Source organism: Balaenoptera musculus, chromosome 9 (genome assembly GCF_009873245.2).
Source record: "Balaenoptera musculus isolate JJ_BM4_2016_0621 chromosome 9, mBalMus1.pri.v3, whole genome shotgun sequence".
Classification (NCBI taxonomy): Eukaryota; Metazoa; Chordata; class Mammalia; order Artiodactyla; family Balaenopteridae; genus Balaenoptera; species Balaenoptera musculus.
In genome coordinates, this window is record NC_045793.1 from 53,293,862 (window position 1) to 53,314,419 (window position 20,558).

The window sequence follows — 20,558 nt, forward strand, 5'->3', positions numbered from 1 at the left end:
TCTTCTCATTGGAAAATGAAATAAGTGTTTTCTAATGTTCCTTCCTCTCTGAAACAAATTTGTAACTCCTTGACCTTCTGCGGTTACCCTGAAGAGAAACAGAACTCACCCCTTCTCTCCTGCTGCCAAAGAAATAGAAGATCCTGTTTTATACAATTCACTATTTGGAAAAATCTGCAAATGAGCATATAGCTAGCTGCTTTTATTTTACATGGACACTTTAGACTATTCCTTCGTTATCTATGAAACTTTTTATAATCCCTGTTATGGGAAGAAAATAAATCATGGTTAGCTGCCTGAGAACAAAGTTACAATCTTATAGGCATTACTGGAAACAATAAACATTAATTAATATTTAAAGGAATAACTAAAGAGTCCCCCCTAAGGACTTTATTGTAGGCTTGCCATGATACAATCTTATAATTTTTAAAAAACTTTGTTCAGGGTTTCTTTACAACAGAAACTTTGGAAGTGACTCAGCAGTTTTGCTGTTATTAAAATGAGTTTTGAACATATTCTTTGAAAACTCAAGTCTGTCTCAGTTTGTTCCTGGTTTTCTTTTCTTATCAGAAGTTTACAATGTCAATTTTGAGTGTCATTTGTCTCTCAAGATATTTAGATTTACTATGACAAATGAGAAGGAAACAAAAAATAGACAAATGTTAAAACTGCAATATTTATGATATAAGCTCAAAAGTAAGCTTTTTTATTTTAGATTTAATAAAGTGTCACTGAGTTTCAGATTATATTATGTCTTTTTTTTTTTTTTTGCTATGCATTATGTATTTGCCAGAGATAGAAATATGATCAGGTGCTCCCCAAACTTGTTTGACTGTGGAACGTTTTGTTTCATCTGACACATCTCTCAGGACTAGTATTCCTAAGAACACATTTTGAGAAAAGCTTATTTATTTAAACACTGACCACTTAGCACTCAGTGTTCTAAATATCACTACAATGAAAAACAAACTAAGCAAACAGAACAGAAATAGACTCATAGATACAGAGAACAGTTGGGTGATTGCCAGAGCAGATGGGAATGGGGGCCAGGTGAAATAGGTAAAGAGGGTGATGAGGTACAAACTTCCAGTTATAAAATAAATACGTCATGGGGATGTAATGTAAAGCATAGGGAATGTAGTCAATAATATGTAATAACTTTGTATGGAGACAGATGGTAACTAGACTTACCTAAAACCATTTCAAACGATATACATTCAATAAATATCAAATCACTGTGATGTACACCTGAAATTAATATGATATTGTATGTCAATTGTACTGCAATAGAAAATTACTATGATGAAATACGTGAAACTAGTGTACTGTTTGCTGAGTTTTGACACCCATATACTCCCCTGGTGAGATATAGAGCATTTCTGTTACCCCAGTAACTTCCTTTGTGTCTGTTCCCTGTCAGTGCCACCACTTCTGCAGTCTCTTTTCTGACTTTTTCACCATAGATTAGTTTCTCCTGTTGTAGCTCTTCATACAAATGGAATTATGCATCATGTTCAGTTTGTTTTGCTTAGCACATGCCTGAGATATATGTTGTTGAGGGTAGCAATTGTTCTTTCTTTTATATTATTGAGTATGTTCTTATTGTATGAATATACCACAATTTTTTATCTCTTCCGTCGATGGACATTTGGATTGTTTCCAGTTTTTGGCTATTATGACTATAACAACTATGAAAATTCTTGTCCAAATCTTTTTTGTGGACACACGTCTACATTTCTCTATCAAATACCTGGGAGTGAAATCACTGGGTCATAAGGTAGGTATATGTTTAACTGTATACCATTGTTCTCAAACTTCAGCATGCATCAGAATCACCTGGAGGGCTTGGTCAACACAGATTGCTGGCCTCATCTTTAGGGTTGTTGTTGTTTTTTTTTTTCAGCTGCTTTATTATGGTATAATTGACATACAAAAAGCTTTATATGTTTACTGTATACAACTTGATGAGTTTGGAGATAAATATACACCCATGAAATCATCATCACAATCTCTGCCATAAACATATCCATCCATTCCAAAAGTTTCCTCCAGCCCTGTTTATTTATGATGATGATAAAAACACTTAACATAAAATCTAACCTCTTAGCAAATTTTTAAGTATACAATGCAGTATCGTTAACTATATGCACTAAGCTGTACAATAGATCTCTAGGACTTACTCATCTTGTATAACTGAAACTTTGTGCACTTTGACTAATAACTCCTTATATCCCCCTCCCCGCAGCCCCTGGCAACTACCATTCTAATCTCTGTTTCTCTGAGTTTGACTATTTTAGATCCCTCATATAAGTGGTATCCTATAGTATTTGTCCTTCTGTGTCTAGCTTATTTCACTTAACAAAATGTCCTCTAGGTTCATCTATGTTGTCGCAAATGGCAGGATTTCCTTTATTAAGGCTGAATAATATTCCATTGTATGTATATATCATATTTTCTTTATCCACTCATCCACTGATGGACATTTAGGTTGCTTCTGTATCTTGACTGTTGTTAATAATGCTGTAGTGAACATGGGAGTACAGATATTTCTTTGAGATCCTGATTTAAATTCCTTTGGCTATATACCCAGAATTGGGATTGCTGGATCATATGGTATTTCTCTTTTAAATTCTTTCAGGAACCTTCATAATGTTTTCCATAGTGGCTGCACTAATTTCTACAGCTTTTGATTAAGTATACCTTGGGTGGGTTATGAGAAATTGCATTTCCAAGTTCCCAGGTAATGCTGATGCCACTGGTCCAAGGATCACAATTTAAGAACTACTGTTGGAGGAGAAATTGCAGAACCTTTTCCCAAAGTGGTTATACCACTTTATACTCTCATCAGCATTATATGAGAGTTCTAACTGCTCCACATCTTCACCAACATTTGGTGTGTCATTCTTTAGTGAAGGTCAGTGGTGGAAGTGAAGGTCGAGTGGCTATTCAGACAATTCCCCATAAAAATGTGATGGTATTTATAGGAGAATTTTGAGAAAAAATTTGAGATAAATTAGAACAGGAATAATGTTTGAGATTTGTTTTGAATTGTATTCCTTTGTGGTATATTTATTTAGTATTAATATGAATGCAGTTACTTAGACCAATGTTCTGTATTTTCATTAAGCACAATGTTATATGTTATAAAATTCATAATTAGCTATAATTCTGTAATTTATACATAATAATTATAATACTCATTGATGATTAAAGTACAGTTATGTAATTTATACTAAGAAGGGCTAGTAAAACTTTGATTACCCTTTGTGAAAGAAACCTGGCAAATGCACTAAGTTAAATTTAATTTATTTTTATTTCCTTTTAGAATTCCAACAAGTAAACATCACTCCACCAAAATTTATTTTGAAGCCAAGACCAAAACAGAGTAAACGACAGGTATGTATTCACAGGTATATGTCATGATGTTTTAAAAACATTTGGCAACTGCCAATCAATTTAATCTACATGAAGTCTGTGAGAGATAAGAATTAGTTCAGGCTTTTGCTGTAGTGTGGTAAACAAGAAGCGTGACACATTCGTAGGAGCAGTGGAGTTGGGGCCATATTATTTCATGGACTCAAAAGCACTCATAGTGGTGATAATATGGTCATTCATCATACAGATGGATTATGAGGCCCCTGCTGTGGCATCTCAGGTTCTTTCTACCATAGGCCTCTTTCCTTGCCTGGGTGTACACCACATCATGGAGTCTACTTGGGTGGTACGTGTCCTTGTATTTATCCCCTTAAAGATACCCCCTTAAGAGTGACTCCATCAGGTTTTGAAGCCACAAAATGGTATTTTCACAGTTGAGCTATCAATACTTTGGAGTCTAGGATATAAAATCCGAATGTCTGCTTTATGAATGTTCAAAGGATATTGAACTTAATAATAACAACAGTTCGTACAGCGCTTTAAACCACATGAAGTAGGTGCTATTATTCCCCTTTCACAGCAAAAAAAAAAATGATGTCTCTGAAATGTGCAAATGACTTGCCCAGAATCATAGAGCTGGTAAATAGTTTTAGATAAAATAAGAACTCTGGTCATCAGAATTAAGATAATATCACAGTTGTGGTGGTGGTTGGTATGAGTGTGTGTGTATGGCATAAAAATAGGATGAGAGAAATAGATCTCTAGTAAGATAAAGCCGTTGAAGGAATGAGATATCTTCTTTTTAATATATGTTTAATAAGTATAAATAAAATGTGTTTACATACAGATTTCTAATATGATGATTCCTAAATTTTATTGAGTACTCACCATGTGCAATTGTATTAACATACTTAATCCTCATAACAATCTTTTGAGGAGGGAATTATTATTAATATTATCACTAATTTACTGATAAAGACATTGAAGCATAAGAGGCTTAAGAAGCTTGCCCAGGGTTACATTGGGTTACCCAGTGGTGGAGCTGGGATTCTGACCTAGAAGTCTGGTCTCAGAGCAGTGCTTATAACCATGTATGCATTACATACTGCCTCTCAGAAGCTGTTGTTTCCCATGGATTACTACTATGAGCTCTATATATTTTGTGAATGTACACATATATTGAGGCCCAGTTAAATAGATAAAAGTAATTGCCGTCAGGATTTAATTTGAATCAGTATTTACTTTGATGACTTAAGAACCAAGAGAATGGGATAATTTTCTTTTGACATGATCCTTGAAGTTCTTCATAAACATCTGCAACATCCAGTCTTTTGCTAAGCAGACAAACCCTTGATTTCCCTTTATGAGAAAGCTGTGGACCCTGGAGGTGAGGTGTTATAAAACCGTGTGGCCAATATGGCAACTCTCTGACACTAAGAAAATACTGGGACTTGTTATAAGTCTACTTGTTAGAAAGGCTTAGGTCTCTACCACAATTAACAGAGCAAATACTATCATCCTAACAACATCCTTTTTTTTTTTTTTCTAGAAATGTTTTATTGTTTATACATTTGTGAATTTGATTTCTAATAATTGATATAAATTTTATTTTAGTATTACATCTGTAAAAAATCCATTAAAAAAACTCTTGTCAGTGGATGCAGTTTATGTTATTTTTTGGTTTCCAAAACCAGAATTATAGTCTATTATTTCCTATTAATTTGATGTTTTAAGGGATTTTGAAAAGTAAAGATTTTTAGAATTTGGGAATGCATTAGCAATGAAACAAAATCCATGTGGCAGAAATATTTTAGTTTAAATGCAATACTCAAACATTCATGTGTTTTTTTAGGTTTGATTGTATACCCTTATGACAAAAATGGCCCTTGGGCAAGTGAATAAAAAGGTTTACTGAAAAAATAAATGTGTGTCAAAGTATGGCACAAAGGAAAAAGTTAATTTTGCAGATCTTGTTAAAGATTGGGCTATAGACTAACTGCAGAGAACCAAAGGATGTGGCTGCCTTTGTGGCTCTTGACAGTACCATTCATTGGTCATGATTTTGAAGGTGGAGAAAATTTGTGGTTGAACAGACAGATATAGCTGCACTGGGTAACCAAAGACTGCCTGAGAGCTCTCCAAACTATCCTAACGGAGCTCCTATATATCACTTGGGACATCCTCTGAACCCTATCAGCAGAAGGGGCGTGTCTCAAAGCCTGATCTGGAGATTATATAGTAAAAGTGTCAATCATTCCACTCCCTATGTAGAACTCTCAGAGATTCTCAGGAGCTTAAACCATTTGTTATAATCTCCACAATATACTGTTAAATGAAAATAGCCTGATGCAAAAGAGAAGGAGATAAATGGAAGTACAAAATAAAAAATATCTCATATTTGATTTTATATGCATAAATATTTCTGGAAGAAACCAGTAACTGTGCTGTACCCATTGTGGGGGAAGGCGTAACAATTGGTAGATGGGGGACAGAGGTGAGAGGAGAACTTTCATCCTATACCTTTTCATAATTCTTTAATTTTTGAACCATGCAAATTTATTACTCACTCAAAAACTAAGTAAATTGATGAAAATGAAAAAAATACTAAATAAATAAAAGGGGAAATTTTGTTTTGTTTATTTCTCCCATATTTAAAATTTTTTTAATTAAAAAATTTTGTTTCAGCTTTATTGAAGTATAATTGACAAATGTAAGATATTTAAAGTATACAGTGGGATGATTTGATATACATTATATTTGTGAAAGGATTCCCCCCATGGATTTAATTAACATATCCATCGCCTTATGTATTTCCTTTTTTTTTTTTTTTTTTTTGGTGAGAGCATTGAAATTCTACTCTATTAACAAATTTCAATTATACAATATAGTGTTATCAATGTAAGTGTCCATCAATGGATGAATGGACAAAGAAAATGTATATATATATATATATATATATATATATATATATATATATATACACACACACACACACAGAGACACAATGGAATATTACTCAGCCTTAATAAAGAAGGAAATCCTGTCATTTGCGACAACATGGATGAACCTGTAGGGCATTATGCTAAGTGAAATAAGCCAAACAGAGAAAGACAAATATGGCATCGTATCACCTACATGTAGAATCTAAAAAAAAAAGAAAAACCTCATAGAGACAGAGTAGAAAAGCAGTTGCCAGGGGCTAGGTAGTGGGGGAAACTAGGTAGGGAGAGGTTGGTAAAAGAGTACAAGCTTTCAGCTAAAAAAGGGATAATATCTGAGAATCTAATATGTAACATAAGTTTCCCGTAGCCAGGATCGGAGGCTTATTTACGTGCTATTTCCTTGATTATATTGCAGCTTCGTCGATATCCTCGTAACGTAGAGGAGGAAACCAAATATATTGAACTGATGATTGTGAATGATCATCTCATGGTATGATTTGCTGAATTTTGTGTTGTTTGAACTTGCCTGTGCCTAGGATAAAACTAGTGGGTGCAGAAATATGTTTAGAAGAAAGAAGTCTGTAAAGTTGTAAGTTGGAGAAGGTATTTGTATAAAGAAACATCTCTGTTACCCAGCAACAACCTGTAAGTAGGAAACACTCTTAGGTAAAGCAATTAACAGTATTTTGTGAGGTTCCAAAAATATTTCTGTGACTCATAATGTTAACTCTTTGGATTCAGTTAGTTAATGTAGGGGCTAATATCTTCTCTTACTAAAATCGCAACTTCCGTTTTATATTGAAAAAGTGAAGCAGCAATAATGTGATTCTTTAGTTTGCAATGTACAGCTTTATTCTAAAAAATGGAAAGCAATTTTTCTATTTCTGTCTTGCTGTGTAGTAAACCATTTGGAAAGCTTATAAACTTATTTACAAAACAGAAACAGACTCACAGACTTAGAGAATGAACTTATGGTTACCAGGGGAAAAGGGTGGAGGGGAGGGATAGATTGGGAGTTTGAGATTGACATGTACACACTACTATATTTAAAATAGATAACCAACAAGAACCTACTGTATAGCAAAGGGAACTCTGCTCAATATTCTGTAATAACCTAAATGGGAAAAGAATTTGAAAATGAGTAGATACATGTATAGTATAACTGAATCACTTTACTGTACACCCGAAACTAACACAACATTGTTAGTCAATATATGCTGCAATATAGAATAAGACTTAAAAAAAAAAAGAAAAGCTTATATAGCCAAGCAGTGAAGATTTTTAGGATAAAAACCTAGCCAAACTTCCTTTTTTGTTGAGTCAGGGTTTTTTTAATACTCAATTCATGGGCATGTTGTATATTCAGTTCATGAGCATGTTGTATACTCAATTCATGGGCAGAGTTTTAAACTAAAAATATTCAGTGATGCACGTTGCTGAATTTTACTTAATTTCAGGTACACATACATTTTAATTTACTTTGAATTATTTATTTTGGGGAAAATGTGTCATTTATTTAAATATGATTAAACTAATAATATTGATTATTAATTATTAATTAATAATAATTATTATTATTGAGTGCTTCTTCCCGTCTTCCTTGTTCAGGGTAGGACTAAGTTCTATCTTTCTACCAATTTGATTTCGTGAATGTTACTTTTTCCTGAGATTTTTACAGAATAAAAATAAGTTGCAAGAACACATATTTTAGACATTTTAGGATATCATACATTCAGATGTCTGTAAGCATCTGTAGCAGATAATTCAAATAAAGTGAGCCAGGTATAAAGCAATAGGGAGGGGTGAGGCCTGTGGCAAAAGAGAAGTCACATGGTCTGCCCAACGGGAGAGTCTGCTTCTCAGCCCTTGCCAGTTATTACCATGTTGGAATACTAATTTTGAGTGAAGCCAGAAATCATGATATTTCCTGATTTTTAAAACAGCATTGAGGCCAAACCAAAAATATATGTTATTCACATCAAGCCTATAAGCCACCTCCTCGTGACCATTAGGACTTTCTTCTCTTTACTGAGTAAGTCTTGTGGAACTTTTTATACTTTTAGCATTATTCACATTCAGTTTTTCTGGCATTCACCCTACCTTTATTTGTATGTCTTGCAAGTCATCAGCAACTTTCGTATGTTTTATCGTTTTGAATAACAATCTTGTGATAAAAAATAAACTTTTGAAATGGATGGAATGGGTGTTTTCTACTTTACCTCAAAGACCTGTGAGGCCTCAAACTTTTAGGAGCGTTGCGTCAGACTACGCAGCATCTAAAGAACTAGGTGTCAACTTGCATTTTTTACAGAAAGCTTTAGAGACCTTTCAATTACACCATATTTCCTCTGCTGAGATGAGTATTTGCTGATGATCTTGAAGTCCTTCACTTGTTTTCTTTGCTTTCAGTTTAAAAAACATCGGCTTTCAGTGGTACTTACCAATACCTACGCGAAATCTGTGGTGAACATGGCGGATTTAGTAAGTATGAACCCGACTCAATATTGCCACAGAGGAAATTTATCTCCTGATTGCTAATAAATCAGATAATATTCTTATATTTTCACTGCCCTAAATTGCACTTTAGCCAAGGTGTCCTGTTAAGTCCCTGGTAACTTTGCCATGAACTTTATTGACTTTGATACCTGGCTGGGAAAATGATAAAAGGAAGTGGTCAGAGTTACAGCTTTATGCCTGAAGTTTTTTTCCTGTATTTTTCACACTGGAAAAGAAAAGGTTGAGTCGTAGCTCCTAACAAAGATATTCACAGTATACTTCTAGCAATGGAGAAACAGTTGTGCCTTTTCAAAAGAATGCCTGGTGCCATGGGAAAGATGCAACTAAATAATTCTACTGAAACTACTTTCCAAATCTTCCTGACAAGGCAATGCCAGTACCTTCCCTATGAGTTTAATTAGGGCCAGCTAGGGTGTACAGAAATTATCTCCTTCATGAGTGTTCCACTTTTTGCTAGTGTGATTCTTATAGGGTGCCAGAAAATGGACTCTGGGGGAACCTTGAGTAAGGGTGCAAAGATTTGTCAAAAAGCAATATTTTGTTTCTACTAGTACTCTATTCTTTGGGTATGACTTGGTAAACAATTGGACTCTCTGTTACTCAAGGGAAATGCATGTAAGTTAGAAAAACAATTGTCTCCCCTAAAAACAATGGAATTTCTCACATTTAGCTAAAACTCAAGGAGTTTCCATAAAAGGAGCTTTGTAGTCCTGTTCATAAATCAGTTGATTTTTACCACATGTATAGCTGGTGTGTTCATTTTGTTAATATACTAGATATATAAAGACCAACTTAAGACAAGGATAGTATTGGTTGCCATGGAAACCTGGGCGGCTGACAACAAGTTTGCCATATCTGAAAATCCATTGATCACCCTACGTGAGTTTATGAAATACAGGAGGGATTTTATCAAAGAGAGAAGTGATGCAGTTCACCTTTTTTCGTACGTAACTTTTGTAATGATTTATTACTTTTTTTATTCCATGTTGAATACTCTATTACTTGTGGGTGAGATGTATTCTTTCTACTGCATAATGCAATTAGGATTTTATGTGGCAGATATATTTGAAAGAAGCTTTAAAGTACAGATTGAAACTGTCACGAATATGCAATAGATTTAATTTTGAGTTATTTTATTATTGCATGTACATTTCATGTAATTTTTTTCAAGAGATTTAATCAGAGCATTTACTGAATGAAAGTACTATTAATTCTCATAAAGAGTATTCTTAACAACAGATTAATTATGATATATTCTTTAAAGTTGCTGTCTTTTAAATGTTAATGTTATCTTTGTTTTTGGTCTAAGGGGAGAGCTTAGTATACCTAGGGTACATTTTATTTTTTATTTTTTCTTACTCTTATGGTTTTTCTGGGGGGGGTAACCTGCATATTTGATGTAAGAGCAAATCATAAGTTGCAGCAATTTAAAAACATACCATCTAAAGCCAGAGCTGTTGAAGAAAGTTACAAATGGAAGTAAAAGAGTATTTTTGAGGTAACTTTTTATTTTACACAATTCCAAATTTACAGAAAAGTTGCAAGAATAATACAAGGAAATACCGTATGCCCTTTAGCCAGATTCATCAATTGTTAACATTGTATCCCATTTGTTTTATGATTTTCTTCTTTCTATCCTTCTTCCTTCCTTCCATCTATCTATCTATCAGTGTCTTTTTTTGTTTTTTTTCCTGAACTATTTGAGAGTAAGTTGGAGACATTTACTTACTGGGCCTTTACTATTAAATACATATATATATATATTCCCTAAGAATAAAGACATTCTCTTATATAACCACAGTAAACTATCAAAACCAGAAAATTTAACATTGGTACAATGTTTTTATCTAACCCACTGTCTATATTCAGATTTCACCAATTGTTTCAATAATGTTTTATAGCTACCCCCCAACCCTTGCCCAAATCCAGGATCCAATCCAGGATCACACAGTACATTTAATTGTCATGTCTCTTTACTTTCCTTTAATCTGAAATATTTCCTCAGCCTTTCTTTGTTTCTTTTGAGGTTAACATTTTTGAAGAGTATAGGCCAGTTATTTTATAGAATGTTCCTCATTGTGAGAATGTCTGATGTTTTCTCACTATGAGATTCAAGTTATATGCATTTTTGACGGAAATACCATGCAAGTGTACCTCATGTTAGAGATCCTTTTCTCATAGGTATAGTTCTATTTAAGATATTTATTGATCACGTGGGGAAACATTCCTCAGAAACCTTTCCCTTTGGTTATGCGTGCAAACAATTTTCATATTCCTCCCTTACCTCAGGAGTATATAGTAGAGAAATGTATGTGCATTGAGAAATAAGTGTGGTAAATTAACAATGAGAGGTGCTATGATATGTGGGCTGTGAGTAGTAAGCCTTTTTCCTTTCCTTTTCTGAAAGGGGAAGTCAATTTGAGAGTAGCCGGAGTGGGGCAGCGTATATTGGCGGGATTTGCTCGTTGCTGAAAGGAGGAGGCGTGAATGAAGTAGGTGTGAACATCTGTAAGATACAAAGTGATACGATGGCTGATGATGTTTTCCTAATATTTAAGGGACAGTTTCTCAGTATTCCACATACTCCAGATATTGTTATTTTATTAACAACCAACATGGTTAGTGCCAGAGGCCAGAAAAGGGAAATAAGGAAAGATAATATCAGATAATTCTGTTCATGTTCTACTTAGAATAATTTCCAGGTTTAGCTATATACAGATTATATAGGGAAAATCTTTACCTTTACCTTTATTGAAAATAGGCCCTATTTATCACGTTGACTGTTTTTGCAGAGAATTGAGTAATTCCCTGAAGCACTGGGTTACTACTTAATAACTCAATTGAAAATTTTCTTCCTCAATATTTGGCAAATTTTTGGAGGAAAAAACAGACTAGGTTTTCCAAAGGGTTACTTCTACCCCTAGGGCACTAAACCTGATGGAAGTCATCTAAAAGAAAAATACCTGAATCTTTGGGAGGCTGCATATCGAAAAAAGTATCCCTAGGTCTTTTCAAGTTTCTTGTGGCCAAAGATCATCACCATTTCCTATGACTCATACCATTCTGAAGCCAAGTTCTATTCAGTTTGGGGATTTTAGGAGTGCTAGTGGACACACAAGGATGAAAAAGTTCCAAATAAATTACACATTTATTTTTTATTTTCTCTTATCTGAAAGACTGGCTTAACTGTGGTAACAAGTATTCAGTTTTTCAGGAATGTCACTGGTGGAACTTGGGCTCAAAATCAGATGTAAGTTTCCAAATCCGAAAGTCGATGATTCCCTGGCTTCTAGTCTTCTCTGTAAGACTTAGTCAAACGTGGATTTATTTCTTACCACTTCTTCCCAAATGCTTAGTAGTTCAGCACTAGCTATTATGTGTTTAACCTCTGCTAAATAAGATGCTTAGAAATTACTTATTTTCAATTATGTTGTGACATTTTCTCTGGCCCATCTTAAATAAAAAATAATTTGCATTTGCAAGTATTTTATTTTTGTTTTTGTCTTTCAGTTTGGGAAAACGGATTTAATGGCAGTTACGCTTGCCCAGTCGTTAGCCCATAATATTGGTATTATCTCAGACAAAAGAAAGTTAGCAAGTGGTAAGTTTCAGTACATGTGTGGTTTAGTTGTATTTAAAGTAGACTATCTGAAAAATATTTTAGAGAATGAAATTCTTTAATTCAGTTGATTGATCAAAAGAGTTTAAGTGATAATATAAAGATATCCAGGACCCAAAATTTTTTTTTTCCAAAAGTAATACAAATGTTAATATTTACATTACAGATGAATTTCCTCCATGTATAATAAACATTTAAAGCCAGGTGATGTTAAATTCACAGTTGAATTTAATCTAAAAAAGGACATAAATTCAGTTTGGTAATTTTAAATGGTCTGGGCATATAGGTTTAAGGCATACTGTTGTTGTTTTTTTTCTGTATTTTTGTACCATATAAGTCATTTGCTTTTCAGGTTTATTATTTATTGACTATCTCCTGTGCTAGAATGTGAGCTTCCTGAAGAAAGGGCCCTTTATTTTGATTAGTTAATGTGTCCCAGTGCTAAGAACAGAGCCTGACATGTAGGAGGTGTTCAAACCAGTGTCGTTGAATGAATAAACTTAGAAGTAAATTGCATTAAGTTCACAAGGTAGGTTATAGAGGTGGGTCTGTGTGACTCCAAAACCCAAGCATTTCCACTAAGCCTATGCTAATATAAGTTATTCGTAAGGCATACTATTTTATTACAGTTTATTTAAAACATCTTTTAGTATTGCCACAGAGGTAGAATTTGCCTGCCAGGATCAGACCTGATAAAGGGCTTAATACAATATGGGCCTAGTAAAATATGCTAGGTTTAGCATCTGTGATGAATATATTTTCCCAAGTAGGTAAAGTTACTTTACCAGGAATGGTTAAACACTATATATTTGGAGTAAGTTGATTATAATCATATTTACTGTATTATTTTAGTAACAAATATTATAAATATGATTGTTTCTATTAACTACAACTATTACCATTTATGAAGTACCCATTATATAACAGATAATTGAATGCCAGAATTATATACATCTAGATGCTCATTTAATCCTCAAGATAATCCTGCAAGATATTCATTATCAGCTCCCATTTTACAGATAAAGTGACTAGATCTTAAAAGGGTAATGTCTCCAAGATTACACATATATTAAGTGGCATACCCAGATTTTGAACCTAGGTATTTCTGATTCTGAGGCCCTTTTGCTTAACCAATATACTATACTGCCTTCTACCAGAAGCCTTGGGTGCAGAGGTTTTAAAAGTGGATGAGAAATTGTTAGAATTCCCATAAAGGCCTATGAAACCAGAATCCTGTAGTGGTGCATCACTATTTCATTGGTATTTGATTGTTAAGCCATTTTAAGTGAGTGCTTTAAAAATATGGCCACTTGTTAAAATATGAAAAGATTTTATTTTAGTAAAAATTATATAATCTCGATAGGGTCAAAGTACAATAGATTTTTGTTGTTATGCATTGCATAAAACAGAACATATACTTTTTAAAATAGGAGCTACTCTAATGCACCTGTTTTCACTTTGTAACAAGGCATGTGTATTCATTTTCTCTTAGGTGAGTGTAAATGTGAGGACACGTGGTCTGGATGCATAATGGGAGACACTGGGTGAGCCACTTCTATTTAAAAATAACTCACTGTTCCTTTCTCTGCTGTGCTGTTGTCTTCTTAGGAGGATGACACTCAATAACTTAGTGCCTGGAACCTTATGTGCCTGGAACCTTACCACAGGCATTTAAAAACAGAAGTAGATATTCTCAATGGCTCTGTAGGGAATATATTTTCACAAAATAGTCTCTTATTTATGAAAACAATTGCTATCCTTTAAGCTAGTAGGTCAAAGATTTTTTTTGGCTGGGGGAATTTGAAATGTGGTGAGTCAGGGGCATGCAGGATATATGATTCCACCAACTTCAGGTAAATATAATAATTTTTTTAAAGAATTTCTTTCTTTTTTAAAAAATTTATTGAAGTACAGTTGATTTACAGTGTTGCATTAATTTCTGCTGTACAGCAAAGTGATTCAGGTATACATACATATATACATTCTTTTTCATATTTTTTCCATTGTGGTTTATTACAGGATATTGAATATAGTTCTCTTTGCTATACAGTAGGACCTTGTTGTTTATCCATTCTACATATAATAGTTTGCATCTGCTAATCCCAAACTCCCAATCCATCCCTCCTCCATCCCCCTACCCCCGGCAACCCCAAGTCTGTTCTCTATGTCTGTGAGTCTGTTTCTGTTTTGTAGATAAGTTCATTTGTGTCATATTTTAGATTCCACATATAAGTGGTATTATATGGTATTTGTCTGTATCTTTCTGACTTACTTCACTCAGAATGATAATCTCTAGTTGCATCCATGTTGCGGCAAATGGCATTATTTCGTTCTTTTTAATGGCTGAATAGTATTCCATTGTATATATTACCACATCTTCTTTATCTGTTCATCTGTTGATGGACATTTAGGTTGTTTCCATGTCTTGGCTATTGTAAATAGTGCTGCTGTGAACATTGGGGGGCATGTTTCTTTTTGAATTATAGTTTTGTCTGGATATACGCCCAGGAGTGGGATTGCTGGATCATATGGTAATTCTATTTTTAGTTTATTGAGGAACCTCCATAATGTTTTCCAGAGTGGCTGCACCCATCAACAGTGTAGGAGGGTTCCCTTTTCTCCACACCCTCTCCAGCATTTGTTATTCGTAAATTTTTTAAAGATGGCCATTTTGACCAGTGTGAGGTAGTACCTTGTTGTAGTTTGATCAAAGACTTTTTAGCCTTGAATTTAGGCTAGAAATGTAAGAAATGAGCAACAACTTTGTTCTTGAAGGCTTACTTTCTAATTCCCTTTTCTTTTATCTTCTTCTATTCTAATTAAACGAGTTATAAACAGAAGTGTGTCTCAAAAACAAAAACAAGAAGAGAGCCCTGATGAGTAGTTTTCTCAGATTTCCAGCAGCCTTCTACCTTATGTAGAAGCCTATGGTGTAAATGCTCCCACAGTGGCTGATTTCAAGCTACCTGTGGGAATTAAGAGTGGGAAGTGGTGTGCTCAGTCCATCTCCTAAGAAAAGTTTTCATTTTTATACTGTCATACCCTTGACACATTATCAGGCATCAATCTTTTATTCTTTCTAAATAAATTTTACAGCCATCCCTTTCATGCCAAGCTTATCATTACCACCTTACTTTAAACTTTTATCGTCTCGTGCCCTTATTATTTTGATAACATTCCAGCTACTCACACAGCTTTCAGGCTCCCTCTCTCCCCTCCTGAACTCCACTTCCATCATAATTGAAAGGTATAAAGAATAAAAGAGTATACACTTGTATACGATCACCTAGATAAAAACAAAACAAGACACTGTCTGCATAGTTAAATCCCCCTGTGTTCTCTCTTATCGGTTCCCAACCCCAGCTAAGGTAACCACCATCTTGAATTTGGTTTATATCATTCGCAGGTCAAATTTGGTTTATATGATTCACAGGTCCTTTTTTATACTTTTACTGTATATGTGTGTGTGTGTTGGAGTAATATATAGCATGGCTTTGCATGTTTTCAGTTTATATGAAAGGCGTCATACTATATGTATTTTTCTGTGACTTACTTTCTTGATCAGCTTTATGTTTGTGGGGTTCATCCATGCTGATGTACATATATATATATATATATATATATATATATATATATATATATATATATATACAGCTCTAGTTCATTGAATGTGTACAGCACAATTTCTCCATTCTTTTTTTTTTTTAATTTTTTTTTTAACTTTATTTATTTATTTTTGGCTGTGTTGGATCTTCGTTTCTGTGCGAGGGCTTTCTCTAGTTGCGGAGAGCGGGGGCCACTCTTCATCGCGGTGCGCGGGCCTCTCACTATCGTGGCCTCTCTTGTTGCAGAGCATAGGCTCCAGACGCGCAGGCTCAGTAGTTGTGGCTCATGGGCCTAGTTGCTCCGTGGCATGTGGAATCTTCCCAGACCAGGGCTCGAACCCGTGTCCCCTGCATTGGCAGGCAGATTCTCAACCACTGCGCCACCAGGGAAGCCCTCCATTCTTCTTTTAATGACCATGAATTTTTATGTCAAACACATGAATCATGCCATTTTCCTGCTCAGAACTTTTGTGTCTCCATTGTGTAAAGAATAAGGTTCACATTCCTTCCTTCAGTATTTAGAGGTCCATAATCTTTCTTCATACTCATTTGCAATCTCATTTTCTGCTACTATTTATGTGGTTTGTTTACCGTGATTGTATATGGGTTTCCAGCTTTTCTGATTTGTTAACTGTAATCCTACATGGATGTTCAGCCTCTGACAAATATGCTCATCATAATTGTACATGAATTTCCAGCCTCTTTTGATTTCTTTAATATATTCTCTTCATCTGGAATTCTCAGTATTTTTTCTATCTAACCACATTTCTAACCACTTGAGATTTATTATAATTTTTAACTCCTGCATTATAATTTGATTCTGTATGTCTTTGTTTCCTCTCACCAATTAGTTGTAAATTTTTTAGGATTATATATTGCACTAATTTTTATTTTTGTCAGATCTCACACCATACTCTCTTGTACAGAGTTGTTTTTCAATAAATATGTATTGATTGTATTTGAAATGTGAACTCCCAGCATATGCATGACAAGAAGAATAGATGATGGAGGGAATGTACATGCAAATATTTTTCAAAATATCTTTGGACTTTTTGTGTTTAAAATATTTTTCAAAATATCTTTGGACTTTTTGCTTAGTATTAAGAAGAAATGATAAAAGTCTTTGTAGTTGTAATTTTCTAACAATTACTAAATTCCATGCTAGAGGTTCTTGTTTTTTAATCTTGTCTGATTATTCTGATTAACTAAAAGAATTATATAGACAATCTGCTTAGCACTAAGCATAATATGCAGCAAAATCAATGGCTACACTGGAATATGCATAGCTCTTTGCATTAGAACTTCTTACATCAAATAGTTGCATACAAGAGGAAAGCTCTTTACATAAAACATTGTCTGGTACGATGCCAGATATCATTTGATCTGTGCCAAACATCACCTATCAGCACTAATTATGGACATATATTTCCCATGGGTACATTCCCTCCCATTTCTACTTTCTGAAGTTCCTCTGTACTGTTAAATGTTGGAAAGCATTGTTGAAACGAAGACTGTCGGTCCTATTTAAAGGTATAAGAATTAAAAATGTAAGAATGCAATGAATAGATGTTACCCTGCAAAAAAGAAGCTTTGGGGCCAAGCTTAGGGAGAGAAATGGTATCTGCTTTCAGGTATTGGAAGGGCCATGGTATGGTAAAGAATTAGTCTCATTTGATATACTTAACAATACAGGACTGTGTGCAGCTGTTATAGGAAGTCAGATGCGGCATAGGGAAGGTAAGCACAATGTACAGATTTCAACTCTTCATGTGTAAAAAGAGCTTCCCTATCTGGGAAGAGTTTCTTGTCACTACTGGAGAGCAGACTGAGCTCCCAGCTGTGCAGTGGGCAGGAGGCTGGGCTAACCTGAACCCCCTGATGGTGCCTTTGCAGGGCAGGGGCTGAACTAGACTGACTTCTAAGGGTCCAGCACTGAAAATCAGTGACTTTCTTCTTTAGCAATAGAGAACCACCTCCGATTTTGACCAGTAGAATAAAGAGGGAACTTGAAGAAATTCCTGTGTAAATTCCATAATCCTGACAGGGATATATACAATGGATTATAGATAAGGCGATAAAAACATTGGCTGAAGTGTAGGCACTGAAAAGCAAAAAGGGAGTAATATATGTAAGAAAATTTTAAAATAATAAAGTTTATGACTTATTAGGAAAATGAAGTGAAGGAAGTAAAGTAGTTCAGACAGTTTAAACCCAAGACAACTTTATTTGGAGAGTTTGGCATGAAATACTTGGTAAATGAGTTTAGGGTAAATAATCGTAAATTCCATTAGTCAGTTCACTTAAGCATTAATCGTTACGCTAGGAAGAAGAAAGCATATAAACAGACAGGCTAGTGGGAGAGACTTTTATAAAAACTATACATTCTTATCTTAATTGTGTTTTCACTTTTATAAAAAGCTCAATGTAAAATAAATTTTGAAAAATACAGAAAATAAAATTTGTATCACCTCTTTTCTCACCATTGGGTGATAACTGTGGTTAATGTTAAAATACTGCTGCTTAAATCTAGCAGTTTTGGGACTTCGCTAGCGGTCCAGTGGTTAGGACTCCGCGCTTCCACTGTACAGGGCATGGGTTCGATCCCTGGTCAGGAACTAAGATCCTGCATGCCGCGTGGCGCGGCTAAAAAATAAAATAAAATAAATCCAGTAGTTTGGTATTTTTTCTCTTTACATGTTTACTGTTTTATAAAATTTGGATTATGTTGGATTATGTTGGATATGACTGTTTATTCATTTTTTACTTACTTTACTATAGTCAGCATGTTTCTGAGTCTTCATTCTTTAACACTACCATGATTATTAATAACTACATGGTATTCTATTTTATTAATATATCACAGTTTAGTTAACAGTTTTCTACTATTGAACATTTAGATTATTTTCATGTTATTTGCTACTATAAATTGTGCCACCATAAATATCTTTATTCAGACATCTCTGCACACATAGCAAATCAATTCCTCAAGAAAAATTTCTGAAAGTAAAATTACTAGATTTAAGAATATTTCACATTCTGAAGATTCTTAATGCATAGTTCCAAATTGCTCTATTGCGAGGTTTCTTTTTCTATTGACCCTTGATTATTTTGGGGGGTATAATTTTTGTGTGTGTGTGTGTGTTTTGAAACAGTCTGAAACTTGAAGAGTTAGAAGAATAGTTACAAAGAACCTTTTTGTCTCTGAATTGTAAGTTTTTACATGGTGCCTATCACCTCCAAATACCTAACTTTATGTGCATTTCTGCAAACAAAGGCATCTTCCTATAGGACCACAATACAACCAAGAAAATCATCTAATTCTTAGCCCTCATTCAAGATCAGCCCTGTGTTTCTACAATGTCATTTTAGCAAACGCTTCAGAATCAGGCATCACAGTCAGTTTTTGGTCTCTTCAATCTGGAACAATTCCTCAGTCTTTCTTTTACTGTCATGACTTTGACATGTTCGGAGATTATAGGTCAGTTATTTTGCAGAATGCCCTGCAGTTTGGGTTCCAGCCCAGGTTTAATATTTAGGAAAAACTCATTGTGAAATAAATTATTTCTAACTCTCTTTGATGGAAATTACAGGTACTATAGGTGTGTTTCCTTTGAATGGATATGCAGATAATGAGCAAACCGTAGTTACTATTAGTCACCTAATGAAGAATTTAGAAATGTGCTTATTGAATAAACTCTTACGGATTGAATGCAAATGTTATACATAAGTGGAATTTATTATTTATTTATTCTTTTATTTTTAGGAATAATGTACAGTGTTAACAATGTTCAGTTTTAAGACTAATCTACAAACAAGGGGGACTAAAATTGTACCCAGCTATTGCTTTTCTTCTCTTTTATAGCTATTATCTTCCTAAAAAGTTCACCCAGTGTAGTATTGAAGAGTATCATGACTTCCTGAATAGTGGAGGTGGTGCCTGCCTTTTCAACAAACCTTCTAAGGTAATAAGTGTGATCAGAGTTATTAGTTATTAATCTTTCTAAAGTATTGTAAACACAAATTTTCATTCATTGTGTCTTATAAAAGAAAGCTTTTCAACTTAGCTTATATATACACATTCTAGATATACTAAATATCTGCATTTCTAAGTTGAGTTAATCTTGGGCATTTGGGGTTATTCTGATGGGAATAAAAAGCAGGTAGAAATTAGTTTTGCTTTCTGAAAAATGTCCATTTTCTTTTTATATGGCCCAATGAGGATTCAGGGTTAGCTTACAAAAATGGTTTCACTTTGCCTTTCTTTTTCATTTTCTTGATGCATTCCCCCTCCCCTGCCTTTAGATACTGAATCACAATTCATACTGGTAGAAAAGGAGGCCTGTCTCCCCTCTTTACTCCCCACCACTGCCTTTCAGAATGAGCAGTACGATCAAAATTATAATACTTCTCAATACAAAAACTAAGTCTGCTAAAAAGGAGAAGGTCTGTACTTAGACTTTGTCAGAGACTTTTATAGCTTGCAGAGCATCCTCTGGCTAC

At 34.3% G+C, this 20,558-nt stretch overlaps 1 protein-coding gene across 1 annotated transcript in view; it reads left to right on the forward strand.

The window, feature by feature from the left end:
* ADAM22 (ADAM metallopeptidase domain 22) overlaps nt 1–20,558 on the forward strand; it is a 238,956-nt gene that overhangs the window by 162,556 nt on the left and 55,842 nt on the right. Inside the window, 8 exon segments of the mRNA XM_036863312.1 lie at nt 3,326–3,396; nt 6,733–6,807; nt 8,727–8,798; nt 9,611–9,777; nt 11,242–11,326; nt 12,345–12,435; nt 13,946–13,997; nt 19,921–20,020. Coding sequence (XP_036719207.1) covers nt 3,326–3,396; nt 6,733–6,807; nt 8,727–8,798; nt 9,611–9,777; nt 11,242–11,326; nt 12,345–12,435; nt 13,946–13,997; nt 19,921–20,020 — 713 coding nt within the window.